This window comes from Magallana gigas, chromosome 10, assembly GCF_963853765.1.
Source record: "Magallana gigas chromosome 10, xbMagGiga1.1, whole genome shotgun sequence".
NCBI classification, from domain to species: domain Eukaryota; kingdom Metazoa; phylum Mollusca; class Bivalvia; order Ostreida; family Ostreidae; genus Magallana; species Magallana gigas.
Window position 1 is genome coordinate 22,998,151 of NC_088862.1, and position 17,279 is coordinate 23,015,429.

The 17,279-nt window shown below is 30.1% G+C and overlaps 1 protein-coding gene across 2 annotated transcripts; it reads right to left on the bottom strand.

The window, feature by feature from the left end:
• Window positions 1-9,708: 9,708 nt before the first annotated feature.
• On the bottom strand, window positions 9,709-16,396 carry LOC105327864 (uncharacterized). Of its 2 annotated transcripts, none has more exons than XM_066073273.1 (7): window positions 16,242-16,396; window positions 15,532-15,620; window positions 14,081-14,287; window positions 13,591-13,725; window positions 12,883-12,942; window positions 10,855-10,981; window positions 9,709-10,467 (listed from the first exon to the last, which is right to left on the bottom strand). In XM_066073273.1, the coding sequence occupies exons 1-7, from the start codon at window positions 16,289-16,291 to the stop codon at window positions 10,209-10,211; spliced, it is 927 nt and encodes a 308-aa protein (XP_065929345.1). In that variant the 5' UTR covers window positions 16,292-16,396; the 3' UTR covers window positions 9,709-10,208. The 2 variants fall into 2 exon arrangements, with proteins under 2 accessions (XP_065929345.1, XP_065929344.1); XM_066073272.1 differs by having other exon boundaries at window positions 12,811-12,942.
• Between the last annotated feature and the right edge of the window lie 883 nt (window positions 16,397-17,279).

Genomic DNA, 17,279 nt, shown 5'->3' on the forward strand with positions numbered 1-17,279 from the left:
TTGCGGTCCATCATCTATGTCAATTGATTTTGAAGTGAATTATGGAGTACCACAAGAGTCTCTCCTTGGACCAAAGCTTTATTGCATGTTTTTGAAACCCATATGTAAGATCTGTCGAAAATAAAAACTGTCTTACAACCTATGCTGACGATAACCAAGTTTATATGATCATCAACCCAGTTGCGACACGGGCCACAATAGCGGCTGGAGGCATGCTTGTCTGATATTAGTGATTGGATGACAACCAATATTCTAAAAATAAATCAGGATGAAACAGAACTTATAATCTTCTCTCCTAAAAACAAACCTGGTTGTATTTCTAGACTGAACTATAAATTTTGATGATCAGATCACTAAGGCATCATCCTCTGTACTCTTGGTATGGATGACCAGAATGTTTGATTTTGAAACAATATTTTTACAAACTTCGTAATATTGGTAGTATTCGAGAACTTATTGTTGAAAATACCTTCAAGATCTTAGTATGTTCACTTGTTACCTCTAGATTGGATCACGTTTGAAAAAAATACATATTTGTTTCCACGCCGTAACACAAAATGTCTGATCTACAGGTCGCTTTGTCAACATGAAGTGCAAGGTGTCACATGAACACCAAGAAATGGAAAACAAGTTGTAAAAAGTATTATCCAAGTTTTTAAAGGTCACCATGATAAAAGCACCCACTTCGAGGTCTGATTTCTGATGATACGTGTATTTCATACTTTGTATATTTAGTTTTGGTCGGTTATGTAATATTTAATGAAAGCAATGACAACACGAAAGGTACATACATTTGAAAATATAAATGAAAAAAAAATTATATCGCATTATATAGGTATTTGAAATTCAAATTGTCATTTCATTGCCAATTAAAAGCAGGCAATTTATATGATAAATATAAATGATTGACTTTTTGAAGATATTTATTGCATCGCAAAAATGCTCAAGTGTAGATTTAGCAAATCAAGATTATTTTTCATAATACATGTTCTATACCGTACGTGAAACTATATCGTTTGTACATGTAACTGATCCACTATAAACAAATATCAGATTTCATAGGTTTGATATAATAAAATAACATGTCCCAATGCTAAAATATACACAAGCTTGTCGAAATTATTTATACATTATGAAAACGCCATGTTTATCTAACAATTTATGTATGTGATGATATAAAGTAATGTCAAATGATTTCATAATCCATTTATATAATCTACAAAGACTTTCTATATGTTTATTAAAAGCAAATTTTTTTACAGGAACTTATAGACCAACACCATCGAGTTTGATGATAACATATTAAGTATCAGGTAAAAAAAAAGCGTTTCTGTTCGCTCATTCGAAAGAAAGTACTGCGTTACAGAAGTTAAGATGCAAAGAATAATTTTGAAAATTATATTAAATGAAAATATTGTAAACTGTTGTGTAACTAATTTGCTCTTGAGAAATATCAAATTTCAACACGGAACGAATTCAAGATCATGGATTCAAAGTGTGGTAAATATACTAATGAGCTTTTCAAGACATCCTTTGTAACTGTCGGAAACATATCTTAACATATGTACGTCATATTTTTGAATAAATCACTTATGTTACCAAAGTAAAAGCAACGCATTTGCAATTTGAGTAATACATGTACTTATACCACGTCCTTTTGAAAGTTTTTCATGCTATAATATTATTAATATTTCTTTTGATCACACAGTTTTTTCCTAATAATTTAAAAACACAAATCTTCAAAAAGTAACATAATTACTTAAAAATACCCAATTAGAATTTTTTTTTAACTATGCAAATGTTTTATATTTTACACGTACGTGTAAAACATTTTACATTCGTTATTGTTTACTTTAAAGTCTGAAGAAGACTTAGATAATATAAGCATATATATGTTATGTTCATTGAACAAACAATCAGTGTTGGAGGATTTTTGTATCGATTTGCCATTGAAATATCGCTTAAATGTCTGGGAAAATTTTTTGAAGCATATTATTATACACATACTAAATGAAACCACTGTTAAACGCAAATATAAAACTTGATATGAAATCGGACCCCTACTCTTAAAGTTACAAAGAAATCATTAACTGTCTTGACTAAGTAGGTAAACATTTGTTTCTTTAGTTTGATCGTAATTCACGCTGCTTTAAAAGCTATCTATTGGTTGACAAGCATTTCTTTTTTAACATCTTAAAATTAAAAATTGTTTTCAAGAGTTTCCTTAAGGATAAAAATATACTGTGAAAGTTTACAATTTTATAAAGATATTAACTTTTTTATAAACTTTGAACTAATTTTTAGTTCATTAAACACTTCATAAATTGATTTATATTTTTAATCGAAATTTGGAGTTTTGAGAAGGGAAACCGATCATAAAAAGCTCGAATAATACCACGTTTTTTCAAAGAAAACTTAACCTATCGACGGGAAACATACATTTCTTCGGGGCGTCATGCAGTTCCTTAGAATAATTTGTTTCCTAGTCTTTTCGGAAAAACTCCAAATGAGTAGCTCATCCAAAGTGGAAAATAACTTTTTATAGTGCAATCTGGCTCGACACAATCAAATGCATGCATTCTGAACGAGTTTGAAATAGATAACTCGACAATTTCCGCTCGGTTACAATGCTGCGTGCCTTGTAATGCTTTATCGCAATGTGTTGGAGTGGATATCGTACGAGGTGAAGCAAAACGATGTCGCCTTTTGTACGGATTTTCTGCTCTAATACCATCCCACACGACATCAGACGAAACCGTTCGATATCAGAAGGTACTACACTTCACTCATATAAATGTATCTTTTTAAATACGATCATTTCTTTTGTTTTTGATAACTAATTCATTGATTTGTGTTGTTGTAGTCCACTGGAATCAATATTGGTAATATGACTTTTTTACATTTTGATTCATTAATTTTTTGTAGTGGTTATAAACAAAATTAAACATATATTTTTAATCTTGATATCGATTCAAATAAAAGAAAAATGTTAATTGAAATAATTAAAGTCATTTTGAGTTTCAGTTGAACGCTCAGATTGCAGATAAACTGAAACGGATCCCTTATCGAGTTGATAAGAAAAAATAAGTTTATGATCAATTCAATGCATGTAAAAATCAACTTTGATGGCAACGCATGCTCGCATTTTTTGCACACTATACTTTGATCAGCAATATTATAAACATATTGCAAAATGACAATATTGCTTAAATGACAAAGGCTTATTTAATGACTCGTTGCGAGTGATGGCAACACTTAAGCATCTTTCGGCTAAAAATATTACTGAAAACTTGTTAATTTTCGAATTAAAGAGAAAAACTAGTGAGAAATGCAAATTTTGGACGTGTTCATTACTTTAAAAAAAATCCGATTGATTTTAAATCTTAAAATGAAATCTAAACAAAACACATACTAGTAATGCACATCATATTTCTCATCTTTAATCGTTGGATTAAGAAGCTATAAAATCACACAATCTGGATATCTTCTATTTATAACTAAATTATTTTTATTTTATTGAAGAATTAGAAATTATGATTTTAGTATAGTTTAGATACGATATAGATTAGTCATATCCATTAAAGCTCGATATGCTTTATGGTAGATTTGATCACACCCGACCGTATTTGATTATCTCATAGTATTAAAGAAATAATTCCTTTTTACTAAAATTTATATAATTGTCACCAATTCTTTAATTCTAAAAAGCTGACCTTTTAATGTTACTTTCATTTTGTTAATAATGAAAACCCCGCTTGTGTTTCACCATAAAGTTATATGCTATGTTTTTGACTGCATGTTACACAGTTTTTGATACATCAATTTCTAAAGAAAATATCAACTTACAGAGATCGCATTTGCTTTACTTTGTGCATGTACATCCTATTTTTGTGGTACAGCTGTACTATACCAAAACACTTTTAAAAAACCTAATTAAGTATATAGAAAAAACACAATTAATTCTTCTAAAAACGATCAGCAATTCTAATGATACTATTTTATGAATGATGGTGTCTCCAACACTTTTTTTCTTTTAAGATAAGATGATTGACAGTATAACCATTTAAAATAAAAACAAAATTGATTATCATTTTTATCATCTGAAGAAAATATACATAATTTTTAAATATTCTTCCTTTACACTAAAAATGCTACATGTACACCTGTATATATGTTAATAAACTTTAATTGTGATTATTACAATCTACTTTGCTGTAGGGACAGATAATGATTGCTCTGTGCAATTAATGAATGGACGAACCATATCCACCTTATGTAATCAGAGGAATCATCAATGGATGGTGATAATCTCTCTCTCTCTCTCTTTCTCTCTCTCTGTTTGACATTCAACCACGAAACATTGCTATTTATCCATTACGTGTGGTGTATACTACATATACCCCTTGCTTTTTCATATCTGATCCTTTTTCAAACACTTAAGAAATATTTTCAAACACCTCCATGGTTTTAAATACCTAGTTTTTGAATATATATCTTTGTATTTCACATCATAAATTCTATTTTCAATATTGATCCAACATTGTTTTAAAGTATTAACGTTAAGAAAAAAATTAAGTTAAAACATTAGTATGAAGTTATTAAACGGCACATTACGTTAGCCATCAACAGATCCTTATATACTGTCATTATTATTATTATTATTATTTTTATTATTATTATTACATGTATTATTATTATTATTATTAAAAAAATACATTGTCTTTCCAAACCAACATTTTCTGAAATAATTGTGTATACTTTAAAGAATTTTATTCTACCGCCAGTACCTATAAGTACACATGATCAATATATGTAAATCCAGTTTGATTGTCATGCTCTTTTTTATTTCACTGTTTTCTAGTTCAGGTCATTAGAAACATTACTATTAAAGTATTTATAAAATCACTTAATATTCATGTAGATATCCTCGATACAGTTGGTAGCACACTTTGTGTTATATAAATTCCTTATTACATGTATACTTTATTTTTTTTATCGGTAAAAAGCTCATTCAGAGACGATTTGATGGATCAGAAATTTTTTCGAGAAACTGGATAGACTACGAAAACGGCTTTGGGTCATACGACTCAGAGTTTTGGTTAGGTATGATATTTGTTACAAAAATAAATATTCATATTGTAAATATTGTAAAAACAGTAAAAATGTATTAAAATACTTCCTTAATAAAAGGATGATACATTTTCATTTGTAACCATTTTCCCAAGGGTATTGCCCTGGTGGTTCATTAGATCTTGATTTTTAATCACAATCAAATTGTAAACAAATGAAAGTTTCATCTAGAAATAATATCGTAAAAAAGAAATTTAAAAAGTGCTAATAAATTTATTTCTCAAAGAAATTGTTTTTTGCAATTTAAGGTAACTGGAACATCCATGAATTAACAAATGATGGCTACACTTACCTTAGAATAGAACTGATGGACAATGACTGTGTTTGGAAGTATGCAGAGTATTCAACATTTAATGTTGAATCTGACAGCCTCAGATATAGACTGAATGTAACAGGTTATTCTGGGAATGCAGGTACTCTCTCAAATATATATAAAAAAATGACGGTTTTGTTTTCAAATAATTTGTTCTTCATCTTTTAAAGGAAACAGTGTAACGTGTACTAAATTTATAACAAAACATTGTAGTTATTTGCATATATATATATATATATATATATATATATATATATATATATATATATATATATATATATATATATATATATATATATATATATATATATACTGTGGTTTCATTAATATTCAAGGGCATCAATTTTCGTGGATAAATTGAAAATTACAGTTTCAAGGATACGTAAATTCGTGGTCAATGACCCTATCAATACAAAATATATATATATATCTTTATTTGTGCGGAGCACTATTAAGGTTTACTAAGTAGTACCATTGAAAATAACATCGACTTTAACATCACACAAAGCAACAAGCTAGAGTTACATTTTTTATCGATTGCGACGTATGCGTAAGATTACGATTACCTATTCGTTGCAACATTAAAGTAGTAAAGAAGTAATCTTGAATTAAAACAGAGACATAAATAACATGGATTAGCAAATTCGCCATTAGCGTATTTTGTTGTTGAAATATGTTACCTGACCAACCTTACTTTGAGAATACATCTTTGTAAATTGATATATTTATCTTTAACCAAACGTATATTGGTTTTTATGAAAAATGTGCAATGGATTCAGACTTTTAAAAAAAAGAGAGAAATAAGATTAATATATTGAAAATATATTGGCCAGATATAAAACATCGGCGAAATATCGGACGACGGATAGCCAACTGCCTCTTAAAATTCCTCTCTTTATATTATAAATAAAACACAAACTCATGAAAGTGTAATATTTTGAAAGTTTTGTAATATGATTTTGCTGTTTATATTTTGATGTATTTGTTGAAAAGAAAAGATATACTGATTTAAACTGGGAATACTTTATAATAGGGACTTCAAGATTTTGCGAGATTATGATCAGTTGCCAATCTATGGTATTTATGTTTCGGGTTTAAACAAATAATGTAACGTTTGAACGTGTTATTTTAATTCTGTATTCCAGGGGACAGCATGTCGTACAGTGACGGAATGTTTTTCAGTACGTTTGACAATGACAACGATATATGGGAAAGAAATTGTGGATTGGAATTTCACGGAGGATGGTGGTATAGCAGTTGTCACTGGGCAAATCTTAACGGGGAGTATGGGAACACAAATTATGGCGAAGGGATTGAGTGGAAAACCTGGAAAGATCATGGTTACTCAATGAAAGAAGTTAAAATGATGGTTCGTAAACCCTAGAGATGAAAGTTATAAACAAAGTCATCAACCAATCCAGGATCAGTCTTATCCAAAAAAAAATAGACTTGTAGAAAATAATAGAAAAATAGATTTGTGTATTCAATGATTTGCTTAATTGTTAGATAATAAAGGTTTTTTCTTAAAGAGAGATATTCTCCGAATTTGTAATCTAATAGAAGTCGAATTCAGTCTCAGCCGACTCAGTCTACTTTTAATGGCATGTCGTCTGTCAAGCAGTTGGAATTTAAACAGTCTAGTCACTTGTTTTAGTTTTAAGAACTTGCATCTCACTAAAATGAAATAAAATTAATTTCTGAGGTACAGTATCGATCAGATCCAACTTAACACCAGTGTAAACCCCAACCAAACCCTAGATTTACTTTTGGGTTTACTTGAGGTTTACTCTGGGTTTACTTTTTGAAAATTGGGGTCCACTCGGGGATTACTTTAGGTTTACTCTGGAATTGCTTTTGGGGTCTACTGTACGCATTTAAGTCTGAAGGAGACCCGTCTTTTATCTTACCATATTACTGCCTGTAATTCATGCCTTTTGTATATTCCGAATACACATGTAGTGTCTGCATTCAGGGGTATACTTTTAATCGGGGTTTACACTCTGTGTCCACTCTGGGTTTACTTTGGGTTTACTCTGGGGTTTTTTCTGGGTAAACTCTTGTAAACCCGGAGTAAACCCAAAATAAACCCAGGAAGTATCAAAACGTAAAACCAAGGTTTAGTTGGGGTCTAGTTCATTTACTTCTATAAATTATATAGAAACCTTGCAAACTTTTTAACCTATTATTTCAACTACTTTATCCATTTGGAGAGTTTGAGGACTACCTCGCAAATGTATCATTATCATTTGGGTACTTTTCATGCCGTGTGCAATGCAAAAACACCGTACACTTTATATTTGTAGTTGTGCAGTAAAATCTGAAACGATAGAAACATGTAAACACCCATTCTCCGCAATGACTTAAAGGTCATATGAAACGATATCCTGACCATATTGAGATATATACGGGAATGAGTTCATAAGTTCCTATTTAATAAGACTGACATTGTTCTTTTAAGATTTTATGCAAAATGTGAGCGTCACAGTCGATCAAAATCACTTGATCGGGAAAAGGAACATTGACTTACGCGGCTTACCTCCCTTGCTTATGACGTCAGTAAGACCCAATGGCCTTATACAGCTATGTTGTGAATACAAATACCCATGTCATTTTGCAGCATTTTAAAAGAAAAAACCCACTTTTTTATATAAAAACTTGTATAATTATACAATAATCAACCACGGCAGTATTTTTTCTCTCAAGAAATGAAATTGCGTGCCTTTATATTTGATAGCGTGTACATATTCAGTTTAGAGACGTCGCGGAGAATGAATGATTTTCTTCATAGATCTTCATGCAAGTATAATATAATTTTGATATATGCAGGTATATATATATGTTTTATTTCAATCTTTTAATCTTTTCAATTAAATTGTCAAATCCAAAAATAACTGATCTTTTTTCCCATGTTCATGCAATTTATTAAGTTTTTTTTCGAAACAACTTATAGGCCTCGTGGTGCCTCATTCGCTTCACGATTATACTGTTTGTTTCGATTTCAAATTCACAAATATGTTACCATTTAATTATTTTTAGTCTAAGAGAAATTTCTTCAAATGTTTTGATTTTGAAACGTGTACTTGCATGAGCGTTGTTTTGATTTCACAACGTGTATGTGCAGTGTTTACTCATAGATCCCTTCTATCTCACTTTCTTCCGCAATGTTTTCTTTCGTTCTTTTATTTTTGTTGATGCTTGTTCTTAATAAAATCTGTTGATTATCTTCACATTCGTTCACAACTATTTTTATCAAACAACCGATTTATTTTACCGATACATTTCGAAATCCTTAAATGCCATATTTCCGCGATCTAATTTAATAAAACGTTAATACACGTGTACATATTATCGCTACATTTATAAATCAATAAGTCAGACATTTATATCATTTAAAATAAAATTATAAAATAAAATTATAAGAATTATTTTGCGGTATTTTACAGCAGCTTTTAAATACAAACTATCGCTACATTTATAAATCAATAAGTCAGACATTTATATCATTTAAAATAAAATTATAAAATAAAATTATAAGAATAATTTTGCGGTATTTTACAGCAGCTTTTAAATACAAACTATGTACACAATGCCTCAAACATTTTTATTGGCCTGCCTTTTACTTTTTTATGTGACAAAATAAATCAAATGAACTAGAATGCTTTAATTCCCTTTAAATGTAGCTCTATCATTATACGTATCGAATAAGAAAATGATGTTTCTATTTCAAAAGGATCAGGAAATTTCATTAATCAGCTGTTAATGTTTGGAGCATTTCAATGCAGTGCGGGATCTTCATCATGATTTTACTCTGGTAAGAAGCTGATATTAGATTTATTCATTAACGAAACTAAGTCATCTGTACTACGAAATCAAATGATCTCATTTGAAAAGAAAGACACGTATATATGCAAAACTAACTAAAATCGAATCGCTAAACTACTGTAATATAACACTAGTTTTGATGCATTGTTTACATCGGTGGGTCTGTGTGACGTCATAAATCCACAAAATCAAGAACGATAAGCGGGGAAGAATTTTTTCAGGTGCTGAGTTTTCACGGTTATTGCTCAGTAATGCAATGGCAACTTTACGTATTTTAACATTTGTTATAAGCTTTATATTTATGAAAGAAAATCATAGTGTTAAAAATCGTTTCATATGACCTTTAAACAAAACACAGTAATTAAAGACAATCATTTTTGCAATACTTCATGGTATTTCATACAATTACATATATATTTAAAATAGTTGAATGAAATACACACACTGCTATCAAACGTCGAGAATATTCATTGCACGCAAACATGTATATGACTTTGGATATTTTGGTCAGAAATTGCCTCTTCAATTATGTGTACAAGTATTGTTACATCATTATAATTTTTCATGATCGGATTTCAGCTAATTAAAGTACATGACTGTATATGAATCAGCAAGCGGAGGTTTTCTTAAACTAAAAGAAGTGATATGCTATAATTGATCTTTATCAAATCGTTTTTTAATTAAATTTAACATCAGATGTCAAAAAGTCTGAGCTAACAACGACTCTTAATTGAACAGTTTTTACTAGTGTCAGCATCCTTGCTTATATCAAGCAATTTCCAAATAATTTTTTTTGGACAATTGTCGTGTAAATATACGAAATGTGTTTCCAAAGAACAATAACAAATATTGATTGATTTGTTCAAACAACAAGTTTCAATACTTCTGTTGTAAAGGTGGCAACTTCGATTAACAAAAGAAAAATAATAGTTCATTCTTCTTTTCAGCTGAACACTCCATAGTCTCCAGAGATCTGGATGTGATTTGCTTTGAATGTGGTCACGTGACTGTAGTCGTCTTCCTCTGTGACTTGTTGTTGGGCGTATTCATAATCCGACTGTACAGAGAGCTCGATATGGTCTTCATGTAAATGGTTATAAATGTCAATTCCTTCCTCCTCATTGTTGCTCATTTCATTGCAAGTTGGATTGGAGTTCATACTTTCCAGTGATATTTCCCCGTTTGATATATAGGTTCTAGTACTTTGAGAGCAAATGCATAAAACATGTACATTTTACGTATAAAATACACGATGAGTAGAAAACGGCTTTTCAAAATATAGCATCGATAGTACCTTGCGCTTGGTGGAAAAGTATAAAAAAAATATTTAGCAAACTAATAAACTGCATATCAATAAATGAGAAACATGCAGTGTGCTTATGATAAACAATTACAGACTAAATATGAATTTTCTATATTAATGAAATTTAAGCAGAATATATTTCTCTTGATCTGTCAGATTTTAGTTCTCAGGCACAAAAAATCATTCGTCTAATATTAATGAACATGTATTGAACAGAAAAATATAGTAATCTACCTAAGAAATTGTTCAAATGCATTTGTTTGCTGTGTCATATGTTATGTGTTACCTTAATCCAGATTGGTTTCTTAACCGATTTATGATCAAGTTTAGTGCTCCACAAAAAGCTATTCCCAACAAAAGTCCGATCACTCCACTACCTATAACAACGCCAGAGTTATGGTTCCCGACTGTATCTGTTTAAATTAGAAAAAGTAGATGGCAGTAAAAAAGTTCCTAATAAAAAAACTGGATATGGAATGTCTTGTTGTTATAATTCTTTTTAATCCATTTTTTTAAATAATCAATGACTCTGTAAAAGAAGTAGGTTAAATTGACGAGGGAGGAGGGGGAAATTCATGGATTTACAATGTGATTAAGAAATTAACGTACATGTATTTAAATTAAGCTGACGGATATGAAATCAAAGCAATAGCCTTGACTTACATATAGTCACATTGCAATATCTGAATTAATGTGAAAAAAAAATATCTGTTTAAATTTGACAAAGTATATGGTATTAAAAAAGTAGATTAAATTGATTAAATTAAGTATATCTATCGTACTGAAATTACACATGTAAGTTGACAAAAATGAAATCAAAGCAATACTTACACTTACATATACACACATTGAAAAAGCTGTACTTATTTGGAAAAAAAACAACAAATCATTGAATATCTAAATCAAAACCATTTTGAGTAGCTTTCATCTTTTTCTACAATATTGTAGAAAATGGGACGGTAGTGATTGTTGACATTAGTCCTCATTAGATGGACAGTTAAAGTAGAAAGAAGGAAAATGTGTCTTTATACATATGTTACATCATTTCGGCGCCATGAGTCGAAAAAATAAATTGATTTCGTCAATATCAAAGTGCCAGTTATTATCTATTACTCGCGCAAATATCTTTTATCGATTTTGTTATTACCGTCAGTTTATCAAATTTTGAGTATCAAGTTGTTCTATTATATAGCATCTAGATCTGGTTGATATGTATTTTTGATACACGTATTATTAAAAAAAAACAAATTGTAGTACTCATTTTAAACACATTTTGTTATAATGATTACTAAGTATTAAATTCAAACATCCTTTTCAATCAATGAATGATATTGACACCTACAATTGTAAATCGTTATAAAAAGGATTTATACATAATTGACTTGTTTTAATTCAATAAAATTTCCACATAAAGATGTGATGGTTAATCCTTCAATGATCACAATCGCCAAAATTTAAAAACAAGCTTTGTGGGTAGGATTAAAAATAACCACGGGTTCAAAGCGCAGATCGAAATGCATGTAGAAAAAGTCAGAGCTCTTCCAGCTTTTATCCATGGATTACATGTACTACAAATCAAGATATGTTTGTTATGTTATACTTTTTGTTTCTTTGTTTATCTGTTTTTGTTTTAACTTTTTTATTGCCTCGTTTCGTTTTGTTTTGCGTTTCTTTGTTTCCTTTTTTTCTTGGTTCTTTTTGCATTTAAGAGAAAACTAAGAACCAAAACACTTAAATATAAGTCGTGATTTTAACTTCAAATGATATCATATATCACATTCAAAAGAGCTAGCAGATGTATAATATAACAATATACAAGCCTTTTTAATGTGTACGTCTTCACAAAGATCTGACATACACTCCTTGCAGATTTTATGTATTTTATCAAACAAAATACGACCTAACATATATAGAATAAATTGTTGGTATATCGGTCCTAAAATCAAGATTAAAACTAAATATTGAGAGAAGTACTTGTAAAATACCAAACTCATTTAATTTAGATCAAGAGTTGCTTAACTGAGCGCAAATAATTTTAGTTTAACTGATAAATTGAAAAACAAAAAGATAAACGCAAAAAGAAGCCCCCCCCCCCCCCAAAAAAAAAGAAAAGGGGGGGGGACAACAAAAACAAAAAACACCCCCAAAAAATTAGTCAAAGGTTGATTGATCAGGTGGTCCTTTAAAGGAATCAAAGGATTTCACTTAGTTACTTTAAATCAAATGAGGTATATTAAAATACCGTTGACACGCGTGTCCACCACCATCACGTGACCAGCACACGTACAGACCCCAGTGATTACATTACACATACCATTTGGAGTGGCCACTGAGCGTTGTAAAGCGTTGTCACATGATTCGTTTAGTCCAGGCTCTGTTAAAAAACCGTCACTAGTTTAAATAAGCAATCCTGTATTCACAGAATGGATCTCTGCCATTCAGTCAACTCAGTGTTAACTGAATGGTCTGGAAATGTGACTAAATGGCTATAGCTATGCCATTCAGTCACATTTCAGTCACATTTCAGTTACCTTTCAGTCTCATTTTAGTTGACTGAATAGCAGAAATTCATCCTATGATTTTCATTCATGGTACATGTAGATATTAGAAAAAAATATAGTTATAAAATATAAAGAGCATGATGTAAAAAAAGAAGATGGGGAAAACGGTCATAATACAAATAATATTACATTGTACCTTGAATGACTTGTTTATTTTTAACAGGCAAACGAGTGCTCTATTCTCTCGGTATACTTGTCACCAGCTTCACATGTTGAATACTGGCTTCCTCTTTCGCATTGCTTAGAGTCGAAACATTGTTTGCCTAGTCTACGAGGTGTATAATAACTGGTAAAACTGACCATTGATTGCACTCTCTAGTTACGATGTTTAAAATGTCAAGTTATGTTACTATGTATCTGTCTGTCTTCCTGTCTGTCCGTCTTTATGTGCGTTAAATCACACATCGGATCCATCCTCAGATTTCAAAGATAATTCATTGAAAAAAATTGCATTACTTTACCTGGTTCACAAAAGTCCGTCTTCCGATGGTACACATGACCTGTCTTACACTGACACATCCCACTCGTCTCGTTACATGTGGAATTGACACTAACACATTGCTGGTCTCTAACACAGCTTTCGCCTATTTTACGGTCTGTTATAAAAGAATAATTCATAGTGTACAACATTAAGGTGTACAAAAAAACCCCAAACAAACAAACAGGCTGATCTAAAATAAATGTTTTTGAGTTTTCAAGGGAGTGAGAAAAGGTGTTAAATTAAATCGGAAAGGTATATTTAGCTACTAGCAATAAGCTACAAGTAACTAGCTACAAGAGTAAGATAGGTTCTATTTATTGGCTATTTATATCATGTAAAAGGTAGCTTCTAGTTTTATATTGTAATTATCTAAAAACGATTTTCCTTTGCGTCGAAATAGAAACTGAGTATGGTTATGTACAACAAAGTAAGGTTGCTAATAATTATCTAAATGTCTTGAACAATCTTACCGTGAACATACTCTCCTGCACAACCAATGGTAATGTTAAAATGGGTATTGTCATAATCCCCACAGGCTTTATCTCGCAAAAAATTATATGAAGATGACACAAAATAAATCTCCATCCTCGCTATTTCATATTTCTTTTCCATTTCGTGCGATATATTTGGATTAGTTGAAACTATTGAACAATCAATCTGACACCTCTTAGAATCACCTACAAAGATAAGTGATTAATAAATAAAAACGAAATACCGTATACATTAAAACACGCTTATAACAAAATGCCAGGGACGGGTGATTTTACTTTGTTATAAACGGAATTCGTTATATCCGTCAAGTTTACAACATGTAATAAAGTCAATTCATTATAAGCATGTTCGCTATAACCATGTTTTACTGTATATTTTTTTCCAGCGTGTATCCAATTTCCGCTTTGCTCGCAACGTTATCCCATTTGCGGAAAATAAGTCAGCGAAAATGTTATACAAAGTTTTTATCCTGTAATAGAACTATATCTCTGCTTTAAAACAAAAAGATAGGTAAATGTACGATAAACAGGGTCTAACTACATGAACAGGTTTGTAAGTCTCATTGTTTATTTAAAATTCATTGGCTAGCTAATTCAATTGGTCACGTTCCTCGCTTTAACCGATGTCTAATAATACCTGAGCTACTATCACCTGAAACGATGCATGCTTTTCTGATTTATGATTGTTCTATCTCTGAAAATATTTTCGGTAGTTATATCATATGACAGAATACGTGTAATTTATCTGAAATTTTCATTAAAATTGAGGAGTTAAAATATATATTAGATGCCCCCCCCCCCCTCAATTACGTATACATTACAGGTTGAAACAGTTGTGTATCAATTATTGTTATTCACTTTGACTGTAAAATATCAAATTTGTGTAAGTTCTACAAAACTGTTCAAGGTTCTAATTTGCGTTAAAAAAAGATGCCGCGGAAAAAACCTTTTAACTGGTAAATAATATTTTCACAATCAAACGTATTTTATAACTATTTATGTTTAACTGATGACAAAATTTGGGGAAATAAAAAACAATATAGACTTTGTAAATATTCGATTCAGAACTGTTCTTTGATATTGCAAAAAGAAAATAAACAATGCTGAAACACAATACAAATAGAAAATATCGAATGCTGCAACGTTTGACATGCTAAAAGTTGAAAAAAAAAATCAAAAGAATATTGGTTATAATACCTAATTGGGATAGTTATAAAAATATCCATGGCTTATTAAGTGTTTTAGTCGATGATGTATATTTATCTTTTTTTTAATAAAATAAACTATTAAAAACTATTTAATGAGAACATATGAATCTTTTAAAGCCATAAATATAATTGTATTATCGTAATAAGATACTTAGCTGAGAAGCACATTATAAATGAACAAGATTACCATTGAATAGTATAAATATATTAATCTATTCTTACTTTTGTATAATTTGTTGAAATCATTGTAGTCAAATGCACAGGCTTTTTCGCTATAGTGGAATGAAAGAGCATCCTCAAGACAAATAGACCTAAAATAATTTTAAATAAATTTTGAGTTCATAATTTTAGCCATTAATTGAGCTAAAAAAATACAGTATAACATGACTTAAGTTTAGCCTTACGGGAATATAAAAGATTCATAATTTAGCAGATATTTCTCAGGATGCACTAAAAGCCCTCTTGTTTTTAATATATCTTATCCTTCCTTTATAGAGAAGGAAAATACAATCCTAAAATACATGTTTGATTTTGTTCCAAAGTAAATAATGATAATTTTTTTTCTCTGTGCACACATTTTGACTGAAGAGGATCCTTGAACTAAAATGTTAACTAACAAATGTAAAAGAAAATAACTAAATGAAAGATCTATAACCAATCAGTCACTTTTAACTAACCATTCAATCACCTTAAGTTTTTATTCAGTCACTTTTAAGTAGCCATTCAGTCACCTTTAAATTACAAATCTGTCACCTTTAAGTTACCATTAGTCACATTTAAGTTACCAAGCAGTCACCTTTCAGTTAACAAAATGTTAAAGCTTAATTCTGAGGTGAATGGAATAATAGTAGATAAATAATAACAAAGAACATGATATGATACCCTAAGAAGTCTACTTGTAAGAAGAAAAAAATCAAATACATAGAACCTACCTCACAGAGACGTCAATAAATAGCAAAATGGTCATATATACTATTTTCATGGCATAAACATCTAAAAATTGGAAACACGTTGATAAAACGGTAGCAATGCAGTTTAAGTAACGAAATACAAAGTTTAAGCGTACAGTACAACTATACGTATAAAATATATATAAGGTTATATTATTGAATAATATATGCAAAAAAAAAATTCATTAAACAATTGATTCTCCTCTAATAAACCCTAATAAAGTGATTTTCGCTTACCTCTTACTAAATGAATCAAAATTATAAACAGCATCTCAAGATCTCTACCATTATTGAATTAAAAAACATGATAACATTTTTTAAAAGAAATTATAAATTGTAAATATTAAAGCTTAAACAGTAACCGTAAGACAACAACATTTCATTATCATGCAAAATATATATTTACTTACATTCACAGATACGTCGTGATTCCATTATTTTACTCTACAAAACAGCTCGCTTCAAATGCAAATAGTAATTCACGGAAAGGTCGTTAACCAAAGATCGGTTCAATATTCAATTCTTTTATTTAATGCCTCATCAATTGTGTACGTTCCCGGAAGAAAACAAAGTTTAGTTCAATTTTCGAAAATTATTGAACTCGTTTGATTCTTGATTGATATGTTGATGAAATAATTCATAGTGTACGCAATTAAACAGCTCGTTTTATTAAGCAGAGTGTTTTTTGAAATATTGTAGATCTATGCTTGCATTCACTCTGTAAAATGTCAAGTTGTTATAGTTATGAATACTTCGGTCATATCCATGAAACCTGTACATTGGACTTGTGTGATTCATATGGGATTGTTTGATTTCATACTTAGTCTAGAAAAATAGGACGGGACTGGTTTGTTCATATATTACATGTGCAAGTATTATTGCTTTTCTGAACTAGAATTGACTTTAAATAAATTTGTGGTATTTTTATTTACATGCTACAAACATTTATGCATGAAGCTGTACAATTCAGTCAACTGATTATTAACTGAAACGTCTAGAGGTATGACTAATTTTCAGAGC

Excerpts from the sequence above, each read along its gene's own strand:
- LOC105327864 (XM_066073272.1), bottom strand. The coding sequence starts at position 16,291 with ATGAAAATAGTATATATGACCATTTTGCTATTTATTGACGTCTCTGTG. Across the intron at positions 13,726-14,080 it reads TGCAGGAGAGTATGTTCACG|ACCGTAAAATAGGCGAAAGC; the intron begins GTAAGATTGTTC and ends CTTTTATAACAG. Across the intron at positions 10,982-12,810 it reads GGTGGACACGCGTGTCAACG|ATACAGTCGGGAACCATAAC; the intron begins GTATTTTAATAT and ends TAATTTAAACAG.